General features: G+C 49.9%; 1 protein-coding gene across 4 annotated transcripts; it reads left to right on the plus strand.

The window, feature by feature from the left end:
• Positions 1–1,270: 1,270 nt before the first annotated feature.
• Positions 1,271–16,017, plus strand: SLC4A9 (solute carrier family 4 member 9). 4 transcript variants are annotated; one of them, XM_023549629.2, is made up of 22 exons: positions 1,271–2,844; positions 2,916–2,923; positions 3,127–3,351; positions 3,636–3,749; positions 4,180–4,223; positions 4,373–4,530; positions 4,807–4,894; positions 5,087–5,241; positions 5,636–5,752; positions 5,913–6,087; positions 6,228–6,361; positions 6,531–6,808; positions 7,883–7,941; positions 8,170–8,358; positions 8,488–8,601; positions 9,786–9,947; positions 10,096–10,274; positions 10,993–11,065; positions 12,765–12,833; positions 13,076–13,249; positions 13,859–14,014; positions 14,391–16,017. In XM_023549629.2, the coding sequence occupies exons 1-22, from the start codon at positions 2,627–2,629 to the stop codon at positions 14,442–14,444; spliced, it is 2,943 nt and encodes a 980-aa protein (XP_023405397.1). In that variant the 5' UTR covers positions 1,271–2,626; the 3' UTR covers positions 14,445–16,017. The 4 variants fall into 4 exon arrangements, with proteins under 4 accessions (XP_023405397.1, XP_003404584.1, XP_010589424.1 ...); XM_003404536.3 differs by lacking the exon at positions 2,916–2,923 and having other exon boundaries at positions 3,191–3,351; XM_010591122.3 differs by lacking the exon at positions 2,916–2,923 and having other exon boundaries at positions 3,191–3,351; positions 5,636–5,748; positions 5,942–6,087.
• Positions 16,018–19,536: the final 3,519 nt, after the last annotated feature.

Raw genomic sequence — 19,536 nt, forward strand, 5'->3', positions numbered from 1 at the left:
TGGGAGGTAGTTCATGCCCACTGCAGGGCCTGGGGTTCCCACTCACGTCCCTCACCAACCTGCCAAGCTCAGGGCCCTCAGAGCCCAGGATGTGAAATGTGTGTAGCATAGAGGTGTGGGGAGGGTGGAGGCATGGTGGCCTTCTATTGCAGGCAGCCCTGGGAGCCAGGATAGTTGGGGTCATAGAGCAGGGAAGGGCAGATTCTTCAAATTTTGGTGGGGAGTGCATGCCAAGCCAGTGCTCCCCATCCTCCTCAGTTCCCTTGAGTGACTTTCCCTTAAGGTTGAGGCACATTCTTGAACGGGGGTGGTGATGGTCATAGAGGTTACTTGCCCTCTCAGGCCTCAGGCCAGTTTCTACTCCTCCTGGGACTGAAACCAACCTCCCTCTCAGACTTTGTAATGACTCACTCCTCTAACTCCTGCCCTGCGGCCTCCTTGGACTTGAAGCAAGTCTAAGTCCAGACCACAGGTTGGTGGGGAGGGCTGGCCTGGGTCCCACCTCTGAAGTCCCTGGTATCCAGTGGGGATTTGACCCACATTCAGATAAGCCTGATTGGTTTTCCCTTCCCCATCCCCCTGTTGTGCCCCCACCTCTTCACCAGGCCAATCCTTGGTAGGCCACGGCAAGGCAGAGAATCAAGGACACTTCCCTGCCATCTCACCACCTTGGCTTCCTGTCAAGTCTGGGCTCCGGGAAAAATGCTGAAGCTTGGCCCAGCGGAGGGGCCCCAGCAATCTGGTCTTCGGGGAGGTGCACCCTCGTGTGGCCTCCAGGAGAAGTGCAGCTCCCTTCCCACTCCCACCCCCACCTTTTCTATGCACTCATTGAACAAGTATTTATTGAGCACCACTAAGAGCCAAGTGCCAGGCACTGCTCTAGGGCCAGTGGCAAAGAAGACAGATAAGATACCTACTCTGTGGACAGTACATTTCAGCGTGTTTCGGGGGGGGAGGGGCAGGCAATAAAGGATAAACAAATAAATACGGTAGTTACTAGTAGTGACAATTGTTGTTAGTTGCCTTCACATCCATTCCAACTCACGGTGACCCCATGTATGTCAGAGTAACTAGGAAGAAAATAAAACAGAGAAATGTGATAGAGAGTGACTCACGGCAAGAACTTAGGAGAGAATGGAAAAGGAAGGTTTCCTTGAGCACGTGACCTCTGAAATGAGACGTATGTAACAGGGAGCCAGTCATATGAGGGTCTGGGGCAAAAGCATTCCTGGTAGAGGAAGAGGCTGCTGCAAAGACCACCCCCCCCCCCCCCCCCCAGGCAGGAACAGAGCCAGTGTAGCTAGAAAGGAATGTGTGAGGAAGAATGGTATGAGATGTGATCAGAGGTGGGCTGGGGTCAGACTATGGATTCTGCAGGCCATGCCAAGAGGCTGACATTTCTTCTAGGAGTTGTTGTTAATTGACTCAACGAGGTTCTGACTCGTAGCAACCCTATGTGTTGCAGAGTACAACTGCTGCATAGGGGTTTCTTGGCTGTAACTTTAATGAAAGCAGATCACCAGACCTTCCTCTGTGATACTGCTGGGTAGGTTCGAACCACCAACTTTTAGATTAGCAATTGAGCACAAACCATTTGCATCACCTAGGGACCTGCTTCTAGGAGTAATAGGAATGTGTTTGGTGAATTCTGAGCAGAAGAGTAATGTGGCTTGATTGCCTTTTATAAGGACCCCTATGGCTGCTGTGTGGAGAATGGACTTTGAGGGAATGGAGGAAAAGTGGAAGCAAGGAGATTATTGCAAGAGTCTAGAAGGCTATTGAAACAATTCAGGTTGAAAATGATGGTGACTTGGATCAGGGTCGTGGTGCCGGAGGTTGGGAGATGTGGTTAGATCCTGGTATAGTTTGAAGATAGAAGCAAGAGGACTTGCTAGTAGACCAAATTCTCCTTTGCTCATTTATCTCAGGAATCCTTCACATACAACCTGCAGCTGGATCCTCTGTCCTTATTGGGGGACTGAGAGGAGCAGACCCCAAGAACGAAGCTAAATTGGGGAATTATCATTGACTCAGGAGTTTAAGACTCAGGCATTGTGTTCACCATGAGCTGCCTTCACTTCCCATCACTGAATGGGCAGGGCCTCTCTCTGCTGCTTCCCTTAACCTGCTTGGCTTCCATAGAACTAGTTATTTACTGGGTCCCTATTTGTCCAAATGAATGTGCCTGTGACCACTGGGCTGTGTTGGTGATACCCAAAACAATCCTCGGTGTTTGTTGTTTGTATATGATACAAGGTAGGGGACAGTATATTCTGGGGGTGGTGTCCCTCAGACCCAGGCCAGCCACTTACTCCTGTTTTCACACAACACAGTGGGGTCAGACCTGATCCCACAGGAAATGCACATACACACCTTGGCCCCAGATTGGGCATTTCTGGAGAGCCTGGGAAAGGCCAAGTTGGCCTTACAAAACACTCTTAAGCAGGGGTGAGGGGGTGGCAGGCAGGAGGAGGAGGTGACCTTGTCTGCTCTGGAGTAAGCAGGCCTTGCTGTTTTTGTTGTTATGCAATGAGAGGTGCATTATAAATGCAGCCAAACAGAGAGCCCCTGGCTTCAGAACCCAGGACTACCTCAAGTCCCAAGATTCTGTACAAGCCTCACCAAGATGAAGCTGCCAGGCCAGGAGGAGTTTGAAGCTCCCAGTGCTTCTGAAAATGTTCCTGCAGGGCAGCTGGATATCAGCCTTAGCACTGGTCCCAGCCCTGAAGGCCCTTCAGACACAGGCAGTAGAGAACTGGGGGTACCCAAGGACCCACTGCTCTTCATTCAGCTGAATGAACTGCTGGGCTGGCCCCAGGCTCTGGAGTGGAGGGAGACAGGCAGGTGAGTGGGATTCAGGCCAACTTTATGGGGTTCTTCTCCTTCCCCAGTAAGGGCTCCTTCATGATTCCCAGTTCCTCTTGTGGGGCTCCCTCCACCTCCATTCAGGACTTCTCTCTGTGTTCTCTTATCTCAGGGCCTCACCCATCATGATGCCCAAGCTTCCCTGCAATCTAGTTTTGTGTCTCCCAAGACCCAAATGAGGGGTGACTACTCAGGGAGGGGCATAGTCTGCACCACTGGGCCCAGGACTCCCCCATTGTCCTACCTTCTCTGGCTCCCCAGGGTCCCTGCTCCTGGACCTGGGAGTGATGCCCCCAATAACACCACCCACCCCCTTCCCTCACAGGTGGGTGCTGTTTGAGGAGAAGCTGGAGATGGGTGCAGGTCGGTGGAGCGCCCCCCATGTGCCCACCCTGGTGCTGCCCAGCCTCCAGAAGCTCCGCAGCCTGCTGGCCAAGGGCCTTATACTGCTGGACTGTCCAGCTCAGAGCCTCCTAGAGCTCATAGGTATGAAGGAAGCCTTTGCAGGGATGGCCTGGGCAGCTAGGTCATTTCCCCAGGACTTCCTCCAAAGCCTTGGAATCTTCTAGAGCCCACTACATCCCACTCTTTGGATTGTCCATCTCTGTCACAGGGTGGAGATGAAAAAGCTGAGTGGAGGAGCCAGTTCACTGGCCCCTGCCTTCCTTGGGACTCCCAGAGGGAAAGGGGCCTGGGGAAGAGAGGGAAGGGGGGATTGTGGGGTCAGGGAGCCCTCAGAAGGGGATTTGAGCCTTACATTTGTTCCCCAGAGCAGGTGACCAGAGTGGAGTCTCTGAGCCCAGAGCTGAGAGGGCAGCTGCAGGCTTTATTGCTGCAGAGACCACAGCACTACATCCAGACCACAGGCACCAGGCGCTGGTGGGGTGAGAGACCCCTCCAAGGGGTGGGAAGGCCCCACATCTCCCCTGCACCTTCTTAGACCGGGAGTGACCCAGCCTCACTCAGACCTCATCCCAGGACTAACAGGCAAGGGAAAGCCAAGGATAATGGTGGTGGAAGAAGAATGGAGAGGCTGGAACCCTAACAGTCATGGCTCTGTGAAGGGACGCACTTGTCTAGGCACTGTACCAGGAGCTTTACACACAGCATCTCATTTAATTTTCACAACCACCCTGTAAGATAGTACCACTATTATGCCCATTTTAGTGATGAGAAAACTAAGGCCCAGAGAGAGAGGAAGGGTTTGTCCAAGGTCACATAGCCTATCCGTGGCAAAGCTGGTCAGGGAGCCCTGGTGGGTCCACCCGCAAAGCCTGTGCTCTTAATTAATCACTGCATAATCCTGTCTTGTAGGATCTGCTCACCCAAGAGAGACTTCTCTTGATGAGAAGGAACAGGTTTGTGTTCCATCCTTGGCCACAGCTGGGAGAGGGGTCAGGGATTAAGAGGCCCACCCTCCATTTGACTTCTTATCAGCCAAGATCCTACCAATGTCCCCTCCCCAAATAGTCTCTCATCATCTGTGTCTTCCTGAACCTCCACCCAGCATCAGAACCCCCTGAGAAAGAAGCTGCCTCCAGGGACTGAGGCAGGGGCTGTGCTGGCCGGAGAGCTGGGCTTCCTGTCACAGCCGCTAGGGGCGTTTGTGCGGCTTCGGGATCCAGTGGTGCTGGGGACCCTCACTGAGGTGCCCCTCCCCAGCAGGTGAGGCTGCTGAAGGGAAGGCAGGGAGCCTGGAGCCCAGAAGAAGGGCCTTACTTGGGAGGAGGCTTTGGGTCTCTGAGTCCAGTTCTCTGGGGGTGATGGGGAATGGTGCTCAGGAGTCTGTTGAGGGGGCAGTGGTCTGAGCTGAAAAGCAGGTGTTTAAGTGAGCATGTGTATGGGGGTTGGACCAGGAGACCAGAGCTGAGCCTCAGAGTTCAGGGCTGCCTTGTAGGAAAGCAGCTTCTGACCCTTTCTGGGGCCTGGTTCCCTCCTCAGATTTTTCTGCCTTCTGCTCGGCCCCCCAGTGCTGGGACGGGGCTACCATGAGCTGGGCCGGGCAGCTGCAGTCCTCCTCAGTGACCTGGTGAGCTGGGCAGGCATGTGTGTGTACATAAGCTTGTGTGAGTCTCTTCAACAGAGACTCACTGAATGAATGAATGGATGAATGCAAGCATGAATGAAGGCTTGAGTGACTTGTCTGCCTGTGTGACTTGTGTGTTAGAGACTGAGAAAGTACATGTAAGGGTCCAGATCTGCACTGTGCCCCTTTCCCCAGCAATTCCAGCGGTCAGCTCGTCGGGTCAGCAACGTCCATGACCTTCTGACGGCCCTGGATGCCTTCCTGAAGGAGGCGACAGTGCTCCCCCCAGGTCGGTGGGATCTGACAGCCCGGATTCCCCCGCCCAAATACCTGCCCTCTCAGCATAAAAGGTACCCGGGGCATCATCCCATACAGATACTTCCCTACAGGTCCTGGGTCTAGTTCTACTGTTGGGGAGGGGCATGGATCTCAGGAAAGGAATAGGGACCTATCTTCGGATCCGGAGACAGGCCGACCTCACTCTGAGTCCTGCTCCGATGCTCTCTCGCTGTGAGATCTTGAAAGAGTGCCTCCCTTTACCCGAGCCTGGCTTTCCCGTCTATAAGAAGGGCACAATATGACCCGGACCTCCTTGACGAGAGGCTGTGTCTCCTCGGTCAGAGCGACGGCCCTCGCCGGCAGAGACGCGAGCAGCCGCCAGGGGGCAGGGCGTCAGGAACTCCGGCGCCCAGTCGCGGACTGGTTTGCGATCCTCAGCTAACTTGGGTTTTCCCTTCTGCTGAGACCGCTCTCACAACTGCGGAAGGTCAAGGACCCCTCCGCCCCACAGGGGGCCCCGGCTGAGGACAGGCGCGGCCATGGGCCGCCCCCGCCCAACCCGGAGTTACTGCGGACTGGCAGGTGAGGCGAGCTGGGGTGAGAGCAAGGGTTGGGCTCCTGGGTGGGGGAGGAGTCACAGTGGCTCAGAGGTGTGTGCTTACTGTGGCACGGGCTCGCTGGGGTACAGGGAAAGTAGATGGGTGTCTGGGAACTTGGATCACTGACGACCCATGGGTGGGAGGCTGTTTGGGGGCCTTGTCCAGGACGTGCGCCGGAAGGCCTTGTGGTACCCCAGCGATTTCTTGGACGCCCTGCACCCTCAGTGCTTCTCAGCCATACTCTACATTTACCTGGCCACGGTCACCAACGCCATTACTTTTGGGGGGTTGCTGGGAGACGCCACCGACGGTGCCCAGGTGGGTGGAGCTACCTGTGGGGTGCAAGCTTTGGCGTCCAGCCCTTGCATTTCCGTAGAACTATGGGTGGGTTGGAGAGGGCCCCCAGAAGCTTGGGTTCCCCTCCCAGGGTCCTGTGCTAAGCCCCTGTCGCCTTTCAGGGGGTGCTGGAAAATTTCCTAGGTACGGCGGTGGCTGGAGCTGCCTTCTGCCTGCTGGCAGGCCAGCCCCTCACCATCCTGAGCAGCACTGGGCCAGTGCTGGTCTTTGAGCGCCTGCTCTTCTCCTTCAGCAGGTAGGAGGGTTCCCCCACCTCACCAGACCCTCACTAGTTATGCCCTCACCTGGTCCTGGCTGGGTCAGTAGGGGAGGGTGGGAGTTCGTTTGGTTTGAGGGGCACCTAACCTGGGATAGGTGGGCAGCAGAACAGCCCTGCTGAGCCTTGCCTATCTCCCACTCCCCAGAGATTACGGCTTGGACTACCTACCCTTCCGCCTGTGGGTGGGTATCTGGGTGTCCACCTTTTGCCTGGTGCTGGTGGCCACAGAGGCCAGTGTGCTAGTGCGCTACTTCACCCGCTTCACCGAGGAAGGCTTCTGTGCCCTCATCAGCCTCATCTTCATCTATGATGCCGTGGGCAAAATGCTGAGCTTGGCCCATGCCTATCCCATCCAAAGACCTGGCCCTGGCCTAGCAGGGTCCATTGCCTATGGCTGCCTCTGCGAGTTCCCAGGCCCAGGAGGTGGATGAGGGAAACTGGCTGGGTGGGAGAAGGTGCAGGAGGGGGAAGGGTCATCCCCCTCACTCTCCATTCTGGGTTACATTCAGCAAAATGCCGAGTACTTACTCAAGGCTGTTGAGGTCTTTGAAGGGATCCAATAACCAACAGCACTCTTCCATTCAGATTCTGAATCAGTTGAGAACTAAGACAATGGTGTAGGCAGATGGAGACCCAATATCTTCTTTATTACTGACAGCCCTATAGAAGATCAGGGACTATATATATCAGTGGGTGAATGGGTTTCCTAATGATAAAACCAAAATTAGATAGACTTAGCCACCCTGTCAGGAGCCCTGGTGGCACAATGGTTAAGTGCTTGGCTGCTAACTGAAAGGTCAGTTGTTCCAACCCATTATCTACTCATGGGAAAAAGATGTGACAGTCTGCTTCTGTAAAGATTACAGCCTGGGAAACTCTATGGGCAGTTCTACTCTGTCCTATAGGGTTGCTATGAATTGGAATTGACTTGATGGCACACAACAACACCCACCCAGTCATGGCAGCCTTGGGTGGAGACGGTCTTGCCCCAAAGAGGCAGAGCTAAATGCACCATGCAGGTAGCTTACTCCCAAAAGAGGGGAAAGGAAGGGTCGGGGCCAGGCACACCAGCTCCTTCTCCCAGTCAGGCTTGGAGTATTACACTTGAAATACTGGGAGAACAGATCTGGGGAAGAAGTGTTCCCTCTAACACGTGCCAGCCCCTACGCTAAGCATGAACAAGATCAGTTCTGGCCCTGGGGGAAACACACAGATTTGTAAATCTAACAAGTCAGTGCGCGTATCCATTCATCCAACATTTGCTGAGCATCTACACTGCCAGGTCCTGTACGGGCACCAGGGATACAAATGGGTAGAGAATTTGAGGAGGTGGGGCACAAAGGAATGTTCTAAAGATCATAGACTTGGTAGAAATGGATTCAGCAGGTAGATCAGTCAGAGCCCAAAATCCTCTGGTTCTCTCAGATTAGGCTTCTGTGGGGCTGGAGAAGGTTCCAAGGGCAAGGGACATATACCTGAATTCTTCTCTACTTCCAGGAAATGAGTCTCAATGGACAAAGACAAGGTTAAAAGATACCGATAACATCTTAAGCATGGTGAGAGTCTGGGAAGGGTGAAGGACAAAGAATTCAGTGGTTCTTGGATCTTCCCAGCCCATAGGATAGAGAACCCCTCATAAGCTCAGCCATTTCCTACGGCTGGAGAACTCCCAGCCTGGGCTTCTGGCATCTCAGTGGGTCCCCCTCCCCATTAGGTAGGCCCCAGGAAAGCAGGATGTTCATTCCACTGCCATGACCACCATCCCTGACCACCCCTCCATACAGGACCTAGGCCTGGTCAATGCATCGTTGCTGCCCCCATCTGAGTGTGCCCAGTTGGGAGGCCACCCTCGTGGCCCCAGCTGTCATACGGTCCCAGACATCGCCTTCTTCTCCCTCCTCCTCTTCCTTATCTCCTTCCTCTTTGCCGTGGCCCTCAAGCATATTAAGACCAGCCGCTTCTTCCCCTCTGTGGTGAGTGTCCTCTCTATTTCTGTGGGAGAGGCCCAGCTCATGGCCTTGGGCCTTCTCTGTGAATGGGAAAGGTGTAGAGGGAAGGGATTGGTGGGCCCCACTCTGGCTGAGTGTCCATTGTGTGGCCAGGTACGTAAAGTGCTCGGTGACTTCAACTCGGTTTTGGCCATCCTGTTGGGCTGTGGCCTGGATGCTTTCCTGGGCCTAGCCACACCAAAGCTCATGGTGCCCAGAGAGTTCAAGGTGAGAGCTGGAAGTTGGGGGTGGGAGGGCAGAGAGGAAGACAGGGCTAGCAAGCAGGACCCTTGGGGAGGAAGATGTTTACATCCCATCCCACTTTTACTACTATAAGCTTCAGTTTCCTCGCCCATAAAATAGGAATAGTAATAGCATTGGCCTCACAGAGTTGTTATGAGGATTAAGTAAGGTGCTATGCACAGAATACATGCTATTATAAGTAAGTGGTTAAGAGCATGGGTCTAGTCAGCTGGCACTGGGTTTGAGTTCCAGCTCTGCCACTTCCTAGCTGTGCGACCCTAGAAAAGTTAATCCACATTTCTGGGCCTCAATTTCTTTGTCTATAATATGAAAATGAGCTAACAATAGTGCTTACTCCATAGGTTGTTCTGAGGTTTACAGAAGATCATAGTGTAAAGCACTTATCACAGATCCTGTGGTATACCAATCCCTCAATAAATGTCAGCTATTGTTGTTATGGGATCTCCCTATCTTTGGCCTGGCCCTAACCACTCCACTACTCCCCACTCTGTTCTTAGTACCCCCAACACCTGCTCTGACCACGTGAAGTTCTGGCTGGAGCTCTCTCCCCGGGCAGACAGTGCGCAGTACAAGGCTTAGCACAGATTCCCAGACTTGGCCTCTCCTCCAGCTTCCCCCAGGACAGGAGAGCAGGGTGGAAGCCCCAGGGGCTCAGAACCAGAGGCAGCAACTGGGCCCCCACCCCTACACTGACGCTTATAATCACAGCAGATGCAGACACACCCAGCCCTGCCCCTGCCCCAGACCAAGGCAGGTCTGAACCTGAGTTGCCCCACCCTGGATAGTGGGGTTGGTGCCTAGGGAGGAGGTCTCTGTATGCCAAGAAGTGTGGGGAGGTCTCTTCCTCCTTGTCATTTTCCAGGGAGGGTGGGATCTTGAGAACCAAAATTCAGAGCCCCCAGCTCCAGCTCAGCCCCTAGGCTTGTCCCCTTCCTTCTGCCCTCATTTACAGCAATGGGATGTTTGAACCATGCGCTTGTAGGCGCACACACATACACACGCAAACACACACACAAATACACTGTTATGACCTAGTATCATGTCTTGGCAGGGTGGGTTTGTAGGAGAATGCTAGGGCTGGAGTGTGTGGGTGAGGAGGCACTCTTGGGAGACCCTCTCCAACCTGTCCATGGACCACTGTCCCCCAGCCCACCCTCTCTGGGCGTAACTGGCTGGTGTCACCCTTTGGAGCTAACCCCTGGTGGCTGAGCTTGGCAGCAGCCCTGCCTGCCCTACTGTTGTCTATTCTCATCTTCATGGACCAGCAGATCACAGCGGTCATCCTCAACCGCACAGAGTATCAACTGCAGGTAAGGCCTGCCAGGTAAGGCCCCAGACTCTTAGACCAAGGGGCAGAAGCTCCAGGGTGGGGTCCTGGCTCCTCCTCTCCCACCCCAGGTGAGAGAAAGCCCAGGCCTGGGCTAGCTTCATCCTCATTGCCTCCACCACTACCTGCAGAAAGGGGCTGGCTTCCACCTGGACCTCTTCTGTGTGGCTATGTTGATACTGCTCACCTCAGCACTTGGGTTGCCCTGGTATGTCTCGGCCACTGTCATCTCCTTGGCCCACATGGACAGTCTTCGGAGGGAGAGCAAAGCCTGTGCCCCTGGGGAGCACCCCCCCTTCCTGGGCATCAGGTAAGGCTCGTATTCAGGAGGCTGGAGTGAGGAGAGGCAGCAAGGTGGGGTAGTGGGGTACAAGGCAGTTCTTTTGGTAGCTTAAATTCTTAAGCTGGTGACTCCAGAGGCCTCTCTCACTGCCCAAGAGCACAGCATTGCTGTGGGTTCTGGGCTCTGAGATGGCTGAGTCAGATCGTCCCCTCTCCTCCTCTCCAGGGCCTGGCTATGGGGGCTAGGGAGGGGCCTCAAAAGGGGCATCGGTGATCTAAGGGTGGAGGCAGCCAGGGCTGAGATCGAGGGTGAGGTGCCACCTAATAATCCCCTCAATGTGGAAGTGCATGGTTGATGACACAAAGTAACCCATCACACAATTTTGTAACAATTGGAAACATAATCTCACTGTCTGAAGCATGTGAAATCAACTTTTTAAATTGTGTATGTGAGTCTTTATGGCGGTGTAAAGATTTCTAATTTCCCATTAAAATAAAAACAAGAATGATACGAGCCTGGGCCAACGAAGAGTCCTGGGACTCTCATATTGAAGTGCCCTGCCCACCCCTCTCCGCTCACTTTTCACACCAAGCTAAGGCCCTCTCCCTGCCAGGTAAACTACTGGGGATCCCTCTAGTTCCCTCCTGCTGCCAGGATCTGTAATGGTGTCTTCCCAGGTCGGTCTCCAGCCTGGGTACCCCAGGTGCTGTCTGGGACCCTGGCTAGCTCCCCCCTCTCCCCACAGGGAACAGAGGCTGACGGGCCTGGTGGTGTTCATTCTTACAGGAGTTTCCATCTTCCTGGCACCTATCCTCAAGGTATCTTTGTTAGACAGGCCAGGGTCAGGGTCAGTGCAGTGATAATTATAAATATAGGAAGAAGTGACATTGGTTGAGCACTAGCTGTATGCCAGGTACTGTGTTAAGTTTTCTGCATACATGGTCTCATTTACTCCTCACACCAACCCTGGGAGGTGCATGTACTTCACAAATGAGGAACCTAAAGGTTAAGGAGGCTAAGTAACTTCCTAGAGCCCACCAAGTGAACAAGTCTTTGAACTTAGATCTGTCTGAAGACCCAACTCTTATCCAGTGAGTTTTTCACCCAGTGGAGCAAGGCCACCACCACCACCCTCTAGGGACAGAGCACTAGCCTTGCTTCAGCCTCCCAACAAGCTTTAGACTCAGAGTCTGAGCATCACACCCCAGAAAAACTTTGAGGCAAAAAGCCCTCACTTCTCCCTCACCAGATGTTTACAGAACACCTGCTGTGTGCAAGTCTCTGCTAGACACCTGGGAGAAGTGTGTGTGTCTGTGTGTGGGGGGGGGGAGCACTGAAAAGGAATATGCAGCCAAGCCCCTGCCAGCAACACACACACACATGCACACACAGACAAAAGTTAAGTACCAAGTAATAGCAGACATGTTCAACAAGCTGAGGCAGCAAAGCAGTCAAGGAGGATGTGGAGAATGTCAGACAAGAGTCACTGGCAAGATGACAAGAGGTTAGTGGAGGGAAAGGTCACGGAAGTAGGGTGAGAGTGGAGTAGTAGAAAGAACCAGATGAACCTGATCAGCCACTTACTAGCTAGGTGACTCTCATTCAGCAGATATTTACTGAGCCTAAACCGTATGCCAAGCACTGCTCCAGGTACTGAGTTGGTTCCAGGTTACCGTTGTTGGTTGCCATAGAGTTAATTCTGACCCATAGCAACCCCATGTGTCCAGAGTAGAACTGCTCCATAGAGTTTTCAAGGCTGTGACCTTTCGGAAGAAGATTGCCAGGCCTGTCTTCCAAGGTGCCCCGGATGTGTTTGAACTACCAACCCTTCGGCTAGTAGTCAAACGTGACAGAGTGCTGATCAAAAGAGACCGTGTCCCCATCCTTACTTACAGTCCAGCGAAAGGAGACACATTTAAAAAAAAAAAAAAAAATTAAAACAAGAAAATAGGATAATTCCAGGCAGTGATAACTTCTATGAAAAATAAAGGAGGGTAAAGTGATTAAGATGCCTGCAGGGGTCTACTTTAGATTGGGTGGTCAGAGAAGGCCCTTCTGGGTGTCATGAGATGAAGCATGAGTAATGAGAAGAAACTGACCATGCAAAGGTCTGGGGGAAGGGCATTTTAGGCAGAGGGAAATAGCAAAGCGAAAGGCCTTGCTAGAGGTAGGAACCAGCCCAGGCATGTGGAGGGCATGAAAGGAGGCCGGTATAACAGGAGCAAAGGCAGTAGAACGAACTGTGATAGACAAGATTGGAGAGGTAGGCCAGGTAATGGGCAAGTTACTTAGTCTCTGAAATTTAACTTCCCCATCTGTTCAATGGAGACAGTGATAGAACTTGCCTCATCTGATTGATTTAAGAATACAATGAGATCAGACATGCAAAGTGAGAAAAGAAAGGAAAGGCCTGGGCAGGCTCCGAGGCAAGAAGGATGGAGTTGGTGCCTAAGGTGGAGCATCTGGGTGGCTAGCAGAGACAAACTCCTTTGTCAACTCTCTATTTCTTCTTAACAGTTCATCCCAATGCCTGTGCTTTATGGTATCTTCTTGTACATGGGGGTGGCAGCACTTAGCAGCATCCAGGTGAGCCCATCAAAATCACCTAGAAGCCCAAGTCCTCTTCCTTTTCTTCCCTGCGGGTACCTCCTGCCTGCACTTGCCGATTGCCCTCCTATACTCCTTTCCTGTCTCTCCTGGGCACAGAGACTCTGCTGCCACACTCTGGGTGGGGAGAGGGGCATGGGAACCTTCTGGGCTGGAATCGCTAACAGTGACACCCTTCAAGCTACCTGAGCACTCTGTTTGCCTCCTGCTCTTGTTCCCAGTTCACCAAGAGGGTGCAGCTCTTGTTGATGCCAGCAAAACACCAGCCGGACCTGCTGCTCTTGCGGCATGTGCCTTTGAGCAGAGTCCACCTCTTCACGGCCATCCAGCTTGCCTGCCTGGGTCTGCTTTGGACAATCAAGTCTACCCCTGCAGCCATCATCTTCCCCCTCATGGTGATTTGGGGTGGGGTTGGGGGATGGGTCCTACCTCTGTAGGTATCCTGAGGGGTCCTGGGAGACTCTGACCCTGGAAGAGTGGCCAAAGCCTTCACAAAAGGAAAAATCTATCTCTCCTTTCTCACTTGCCCTGGCTGTACCCTGGTTGGGAATCCTAACACAAAGAAAGATGGGCAAGGGATGCCCACAGATGAAATACCTGATTGACCTCCATCCCAACCACTTTGGGCTGATCAACCACATGCTAGGGATACAAAGCCCAGAAGGAAACTGAGGCCCTGGGAGAGGCAACGCTGACACTTTAGTTACTGAGTGAGGTGATAACACAGGTAGTTTCTGGCCTTGTTCTTACTCACTGAGGAGGTTAAGAGCCATGGGCTTTGCAGTAGGACCAACATGCTTCCTCTGGGAAGTTACTAATCTCTCTGGGCATCAGTTTCCTTTTCTGTACAATGGAAATAATAATTATGTCTAACTCATAGGACTGTGTTAGCATTCAGTGAAATAATGCAAAGCCTAGCACATAGCAAGTGCTCAATAAATTTAGCTATTGTTGATGTTCCTGCTGCTGCTGCTGACAGCCCTGGGCTGTTTCTTTTCCTGCAGTTGCTGGGCCTAGTGGGGGTCCGAAAAGCACTGGAGTGGATCTTCTCACCACAAGAACTTCTTTGGCTGGATCAGCTGATGCCAGAGGGGGAGCGGAGCATCCCTGAGAAGGGGCTGGAGCCAGAGCATTCACTCAGTGGAAGTGACAGCGAGGATGTGAGCACCAGGCTAGGCTCTTTCAGGGGATGGGGTGGGGGTGGGAGAGCTGTCTTGGGCATCAGAGTAGTCCAGAAACTGCCCTGAAGTCCAAATATATTTCCATTAAGCCTAAAGATCTAACACGATCACCCTCCTTATCCCCCTGTTGACATAGGCAGACTGATGGGGTGAGGGAAATCTTTCTTCATAGGGCTGGGGTCCTGGTTTACTATGAGTCAATGGGGATGGAAAAGGGCTGGGGATACACCCTTGTGGGTTGTCTTTCTCATCTCATCTATGTCTTTGTCTCTCTGTGGGTTTGTATTTCTGTCACTCTCTGTTTGTCTCTTTCTGTCCATCTATTTCCATCCCACCTGGAATTACTCTTCCACAGTCGGACCTGATGTATCAGCCAAAGGCTCCAGAAATCAACATCTCTGTGAATTAGCTGGAGAACCCAGGAAGCTGAGCATGAGGTGAGGGTGTGAAAGGAGTGTTCCTGGTGTCAGACCTGGAAACATCCAGTATGTAGACCAGCCCTGTTTTCTCTTCACACTCCAGTTCCTCTTGAACCCTGGAGTGGAGCTAGGGGTAGAAAGGTCTCTTCAGAGGGCAAGAGTGAAACAAGCAATGGGTACCTAGGCTTGGCTTCCTGCGGTTCTGAAGTCTGACCAGTAGAGGGAGCTCAAGCTCACACTACACGGGAATGTGGAGCTTGGAGCGGTGAGGTGCCATGGCAAAAGAAGGGGAAGAAAGGAATAGGAAACGGAGGAAGGATAGAGCCCGGTCCTCCTTCCCATTGTCCCAGAGTCTCCTCGCATAGGCTGTGGAGAACCACACTCCAGACAAGTGGAGGGATCCTCTGTCACTTGCCCTTTCTGCTACTTATTCATTTTTTTTATTCATCCATATTCAGACATTATGAGTACCTGTCATGTGAGAGCCCAGCCCTGGTGGCACAGTGGTTAAGAGCTCACCTGCTAACCAAAAGGTTGACAGCTGGAATCCACCAGCCCTATGGGGCAGTTCTACTCTGTCCTATAAGGTAGCTATGAGTTAGAATCAACTCCGTGGGAACAGGTTTGGTTTGGTCATGTGCACAAGTGGTTTGCACTCAGCTGCTAATCAAAAGGTTGGTGGTGTGAACTCACCCAGTGACACTGCAGAAGAGAGGCCTGGTGATCTGCTTTCGTAACGATTACAGCCAAGAAAACTATATGGAGCACAGTTCAACTCTGTAACAGATGGGGTCACTACAAATTGGATTCAACTGGACAGCACTGGGTTTGGTTTGGTTTGGTTTGGTTCAGTCATGTGAGTATGTAGGTACTAGAGATAAATGCTGAGTAAGACAATCATGGTCCCTGACCTCAGGAAGCTTGAATCCTAGTGAGAGAGTCAAACAAATAAACAGGTAATGGTATATGAGGGAAGCACAGGCTGTGGGAGCCGAGAGGCATCTAACCCCTTCTTGGAAGTTAGTGAGGGTGGAGTGTGGGAGTTCAGGAAGCCTTTCAAGAGGAATTGGTCCATAATTTGAAATCTGAAGAATTAATAGAAGCTAGCCAGCATGAGATGGAAGAAGGATGTTTTAGGCAGAGGGCACCAAACAAAACAAAACCGAAACCAAACCCATTACCATCAAGTCGATTATAACTCATAGGACCCTATAGGACAGAGTAGAACTGCTCCATAGTGTTTCCGAGGCTTTAAATCTTTATGGAAGTGGTTTGTCACATCTCTGCCACGGAGCATCTGGTGGGTTCGTGAACCATCGACGTTTCGGTTAGCAGTTGAGAGCTTAACCAGTATGCCAGCAGGGCTCCTTCTGGCAGAGAGCATAACAGATACAAAAGCCTGAAACTATTTGCCCCTGATAAACTGAACTCTCTTTTGGACCACAGAGCACCCACTTCTCCAAGTCCCTCCAGAGGGAGCCCAAAAGTCCCTACTGGGGTTAACAGGAGAAGGGGGGATCCATCAGCTGTCCCAGAGCAGGATCTCTTGGGTTTCACTTATCCTCTGTCACCCCTTTCTGCCCTGTTCTCTGCCCTCCTGTGCCCGAGCATTTGCTCTGGCCTCACCACGTCTTCTCTCAATTCACAGGTATCAAGTACCCAGGAAGTCAGAACAGTGTTGGCCTTTGACCTAACTGCCAGATGCTCAGTCTGCTGGGGACCCAGAACGATGGGGCATGTCTGGGGGGGGTGGGGCGGGCAGCTAGATAAGACTTTGGTCACCCTCCTGAGTGGGGGTGGAGAATGATAGGGACAAGCAGATTTGCTGTGTGGGTAGGAAAGTTTGGTGACCCAGAGGGACTGACCAGGCCTCAATCACTATCTACCAATTAAAGGGGTCTGAGCCCAGAAACCCTTCCCATTTTGTGCTTTCTGTCCTCACAAACTCTCTTTTACAGAATCAAGAAGCTGTCAGGGAACTCTTTTGTGCTTGCAAAGGGAATAAAAAGTCCCTCTTTCCAGAATAAGTATTCTTCTGTTTGAAACAGTTTTTACACATGTAAAATTCATCTTTTCTTTCTGATCACAAAAGTAAACACGATTATAACAAAATATTAAAACACTACAGAAGTGTGAAATTTTGAAATGGGAACCGCCCCAGAGGTGACTGGTGTTTGCATTTTAGTGTCTATTGTTGTTCAGATTTATTTCAGTGAACATATTAATATTTTTATTAAAATTGGATTAAATAGTAAAGTTCTGCCACATGCTTGTCACTTAATATACATTGGATATTCTTCCCATGTCATTGCACGCATATCTACCCCATTCTTTTTGTCATCTGCCTAGAATGCAGCTGAACGTGTCCAGAACTGAACCCAGGAACTTCGTCTTCTCTTATATTTTCTTTTCTCTTTCTTGTTTTCGTTGTTGCCTTTGCCTTACCTTTTTTTTTTTTTTTGTAAATTTTATTGTGGTAAAATATATACAACATAAAATTTGCCATTTTAATGATTTTTAAGTGGACTTAAAATACTTTTTAAATTAAAAATATATACAAAAAAGAGTATATAAAATGTCTTCCGCAAGGGCAAGAATTTCTCCAGGGTGTAGACCTAGGAGTGGAATGAAAGAATAACAATAAACAGAACATCTGTGTATACAATACTTAAGAAAGAATATTTCCAGTACTTTAGAAGCTACTGGATGCCACTCCCTGATTGCATCAATCCTAAATTTTATCCTAACCACTGCCCTAGATTTTATGGCAATTATTCTCTTGCTTTTCTTTGTTTTAACATCAATTTATGTATCCTTCTGTATTTATTATTTTGCCTATTTTTTTAATGTTATGCAAATGGAATCATAGTATATGAATTCTTTGGTGTGATGGTTAAGGTTACATGCCAACTTGGCTAGGACATGAGTCTCAGTGGTTTGGCGGGTATTACGTAATCATCCTCCATTTTGTGATCTGATATGAACTGCCAATCAGTTGAAAGGAGAGTTTCCCTGGGGGTGTGGCCAGCATCCAATGTATATATAAATGTTCTGGCAAAGCGCACCCTCTCTGGATCCTGCACCTGACTCATCATCCTCTGACCTCTGATTCTTGGGACATGAGCCAGCAGCCTGCTGTCTGACCTACAGATTTTGAGGTTCAGCAGCTTCCACAGCCCTGTGAGCCAGCAGCCTGCTGTAGGATCTGCCAATTTTGGGTTCGTCAGCCCCTGCAACCACACGAGTCAGGAAGAGCCTCCAGCCTGACATCTGACCCATGGATTTGGGACTTGCCAGCCTCCACAACTGTGTGAGCCATTTCCTTGAAATAAATCTCTTTCTGTCTTTCTATCTATCTATACGCTTCCCGGGTTTTGCTCCTCTAGCCTAAGATATTCGGTGACTGCTTCCATTTCTTAGCATTGTTCCAAGAATCAGTTACACTGATGCATGTAGCTGTGGTTCACTTTCATTGCTGTGTAGCACTCCACTGTGTGACTATACCACAATTCAGTTATCTGTTTTTCTATTGACTAGAAGAATTCACTGGTGAAATCATCTGGACCTGGTGCCTGTTTTGTGGAAAGTTTAAGTTGATTAAAAGTCTTCAATGGTTATTGAATTTTCAGGTTCTTTATTTCTTCTTCAGTCAGTTTTGGTGAATTATATTTTTCTAGAGATCTATCTGTTTTATCTAAATGTTCATATTTATTGATATCAAGTTTTTATTATCCTTATTATCTATTTAATCTCTGTAGCACATTTAGCTATGGTCCTTTATGACTTCCAATATTGTTTCTGCATTCTCCTTTTTGTTCTTGGCTGCACTTGTCAGAAGTTAGCCTATTTTATAACTAGCTTTTGCCTTTGTTGATATTATCTACTGAATGTTCTATTTAATTTCTGTTCTTTTCTTTGTTATTTCCTTCCTTCTATTTCTTTTGGATTCTTCTGTTGTTTTTCTAATTTCTTAGCTCATTATTTTGAGCCTTAGTTGTTTCCTAATTTAAGCATTACAGGTATAAATTTCCTTCTAAGTACCACCTTAGCTGCTTCTCACAAGTTTTGATACATGGTATTCTCATTGACATTTACTTTGTATTTTTCTAATTTCCATTATGATTTCTTCTTTGACCCACAAGTTGTTGAGAAGCTCATTTTTAAAATTTCTAAACATGTATTTTTTTTTTATTTTCCCCAATTATCTTTATGTAATGGATTTCTAACTTAATGAATTATATGGTACCAATTCTTAGACATTTGTGAGGATAAGTTTATGGCCTGGCATGAGGTCCATTTTTGTAGATGTTCCATGTGTGCTTGGAAAGAATGTTTATTCTCCAATTGTTGAGAGCAATTTTCTTTTACTCCCCACACAGTAATAACCTACAGCTTACCTTCTCCAGACTGTATCTGTGGGACAATGGTTCTCAAACTTTGGTGGGCAGTAGTATCACCCAAAGTTTCTTATAATGTGAATTCCAGGGCTTTCTGACTGAGGTTCTGGGTTCTTACCCTCTTAGTTCTGTGTTCTTCTGCCCCCTTGTCTGATGCCTCATGCTTTCCAACCCTCTAAATTTTTGTCTTTGCAAATGCTACTTCTCTAGTGACCTGAATTTGTACTTGTCCATATATACTGTGGTCAGGGACATCTTTGATCCCCCTCTTTTTTTTCTTTCACTGAGAGCAACAGAGCTGAGATTGTGGGAAGCAGAAATGTGTCTGTATCTATCTCAAATGCAGGTAGACATTAGGAGGAAGGTCTTGGGGAAAGCTTTGAATGAAAGAAGGGATGAATTGCTGACTGGTGTAAAACGAGAGACAAAGGTGAGTACAAGGAAAATAATCCTTTTTTAAGGGTTAGTTCACTGCCTCTTAGCTCCCTTCCTGGTGCTGAACCCCACTTTCAGGGATTGATTGACATTCATTCATTCAACAGATATGTATTATATACCTATTATATGCCAAACAGTGTTCAAAATATAGGAATTCGGTGTTAGATCTCTGCTATTCTGGAGTTTCCATTGTAGTAGGGTAAGACAGAAAATAAATAAATATAACAACATACACACAAGATAGTAC

This window comes from Loxodonta africana, chromosome 2, assembly GCF_030014295.1.
Source record: "Loxodonta africana isolate mLoxAfr1 chromosome 2, mLoxAfr1.hap2, whole genome shotgun sequence".
Taxonomy (NCBI): domain Eukaryota; kingdom Metazoa; phylum Chordata; class Mammalia; order Proboscidea; family Elephantidae; genus Loxodonta; species Loxodonta africana.

What these genes read in the sequence shown, in the direction of transcription:
- SLC4A9 (XM_023549629.2), top strand. Translation starts at nt 2,627, where the DNA reads ATGAAGCTGCCAGGCCAGGAGGAGTTTGAAGCTCCCAGTGCTTCTGAA. An exon ending in GAGTTACTGCGGACTGGCAG is followed by an intron (nt 5,753 to 5,912) that starts GTGAGGCGAGCT and finishes CATGGGTGGGAG; the next exon opens with GCTGTTTGGGGGCCTTGTCC. An exon ending in GTGGAAGTGACAGCGAGGAT is followed by an intron (nt 14,015 to 14,390) that starts GTGAGCACCAGG and finishes ACTCTTCCACAG; the next exon opens with TCGGACCTGATGTATCAGCC.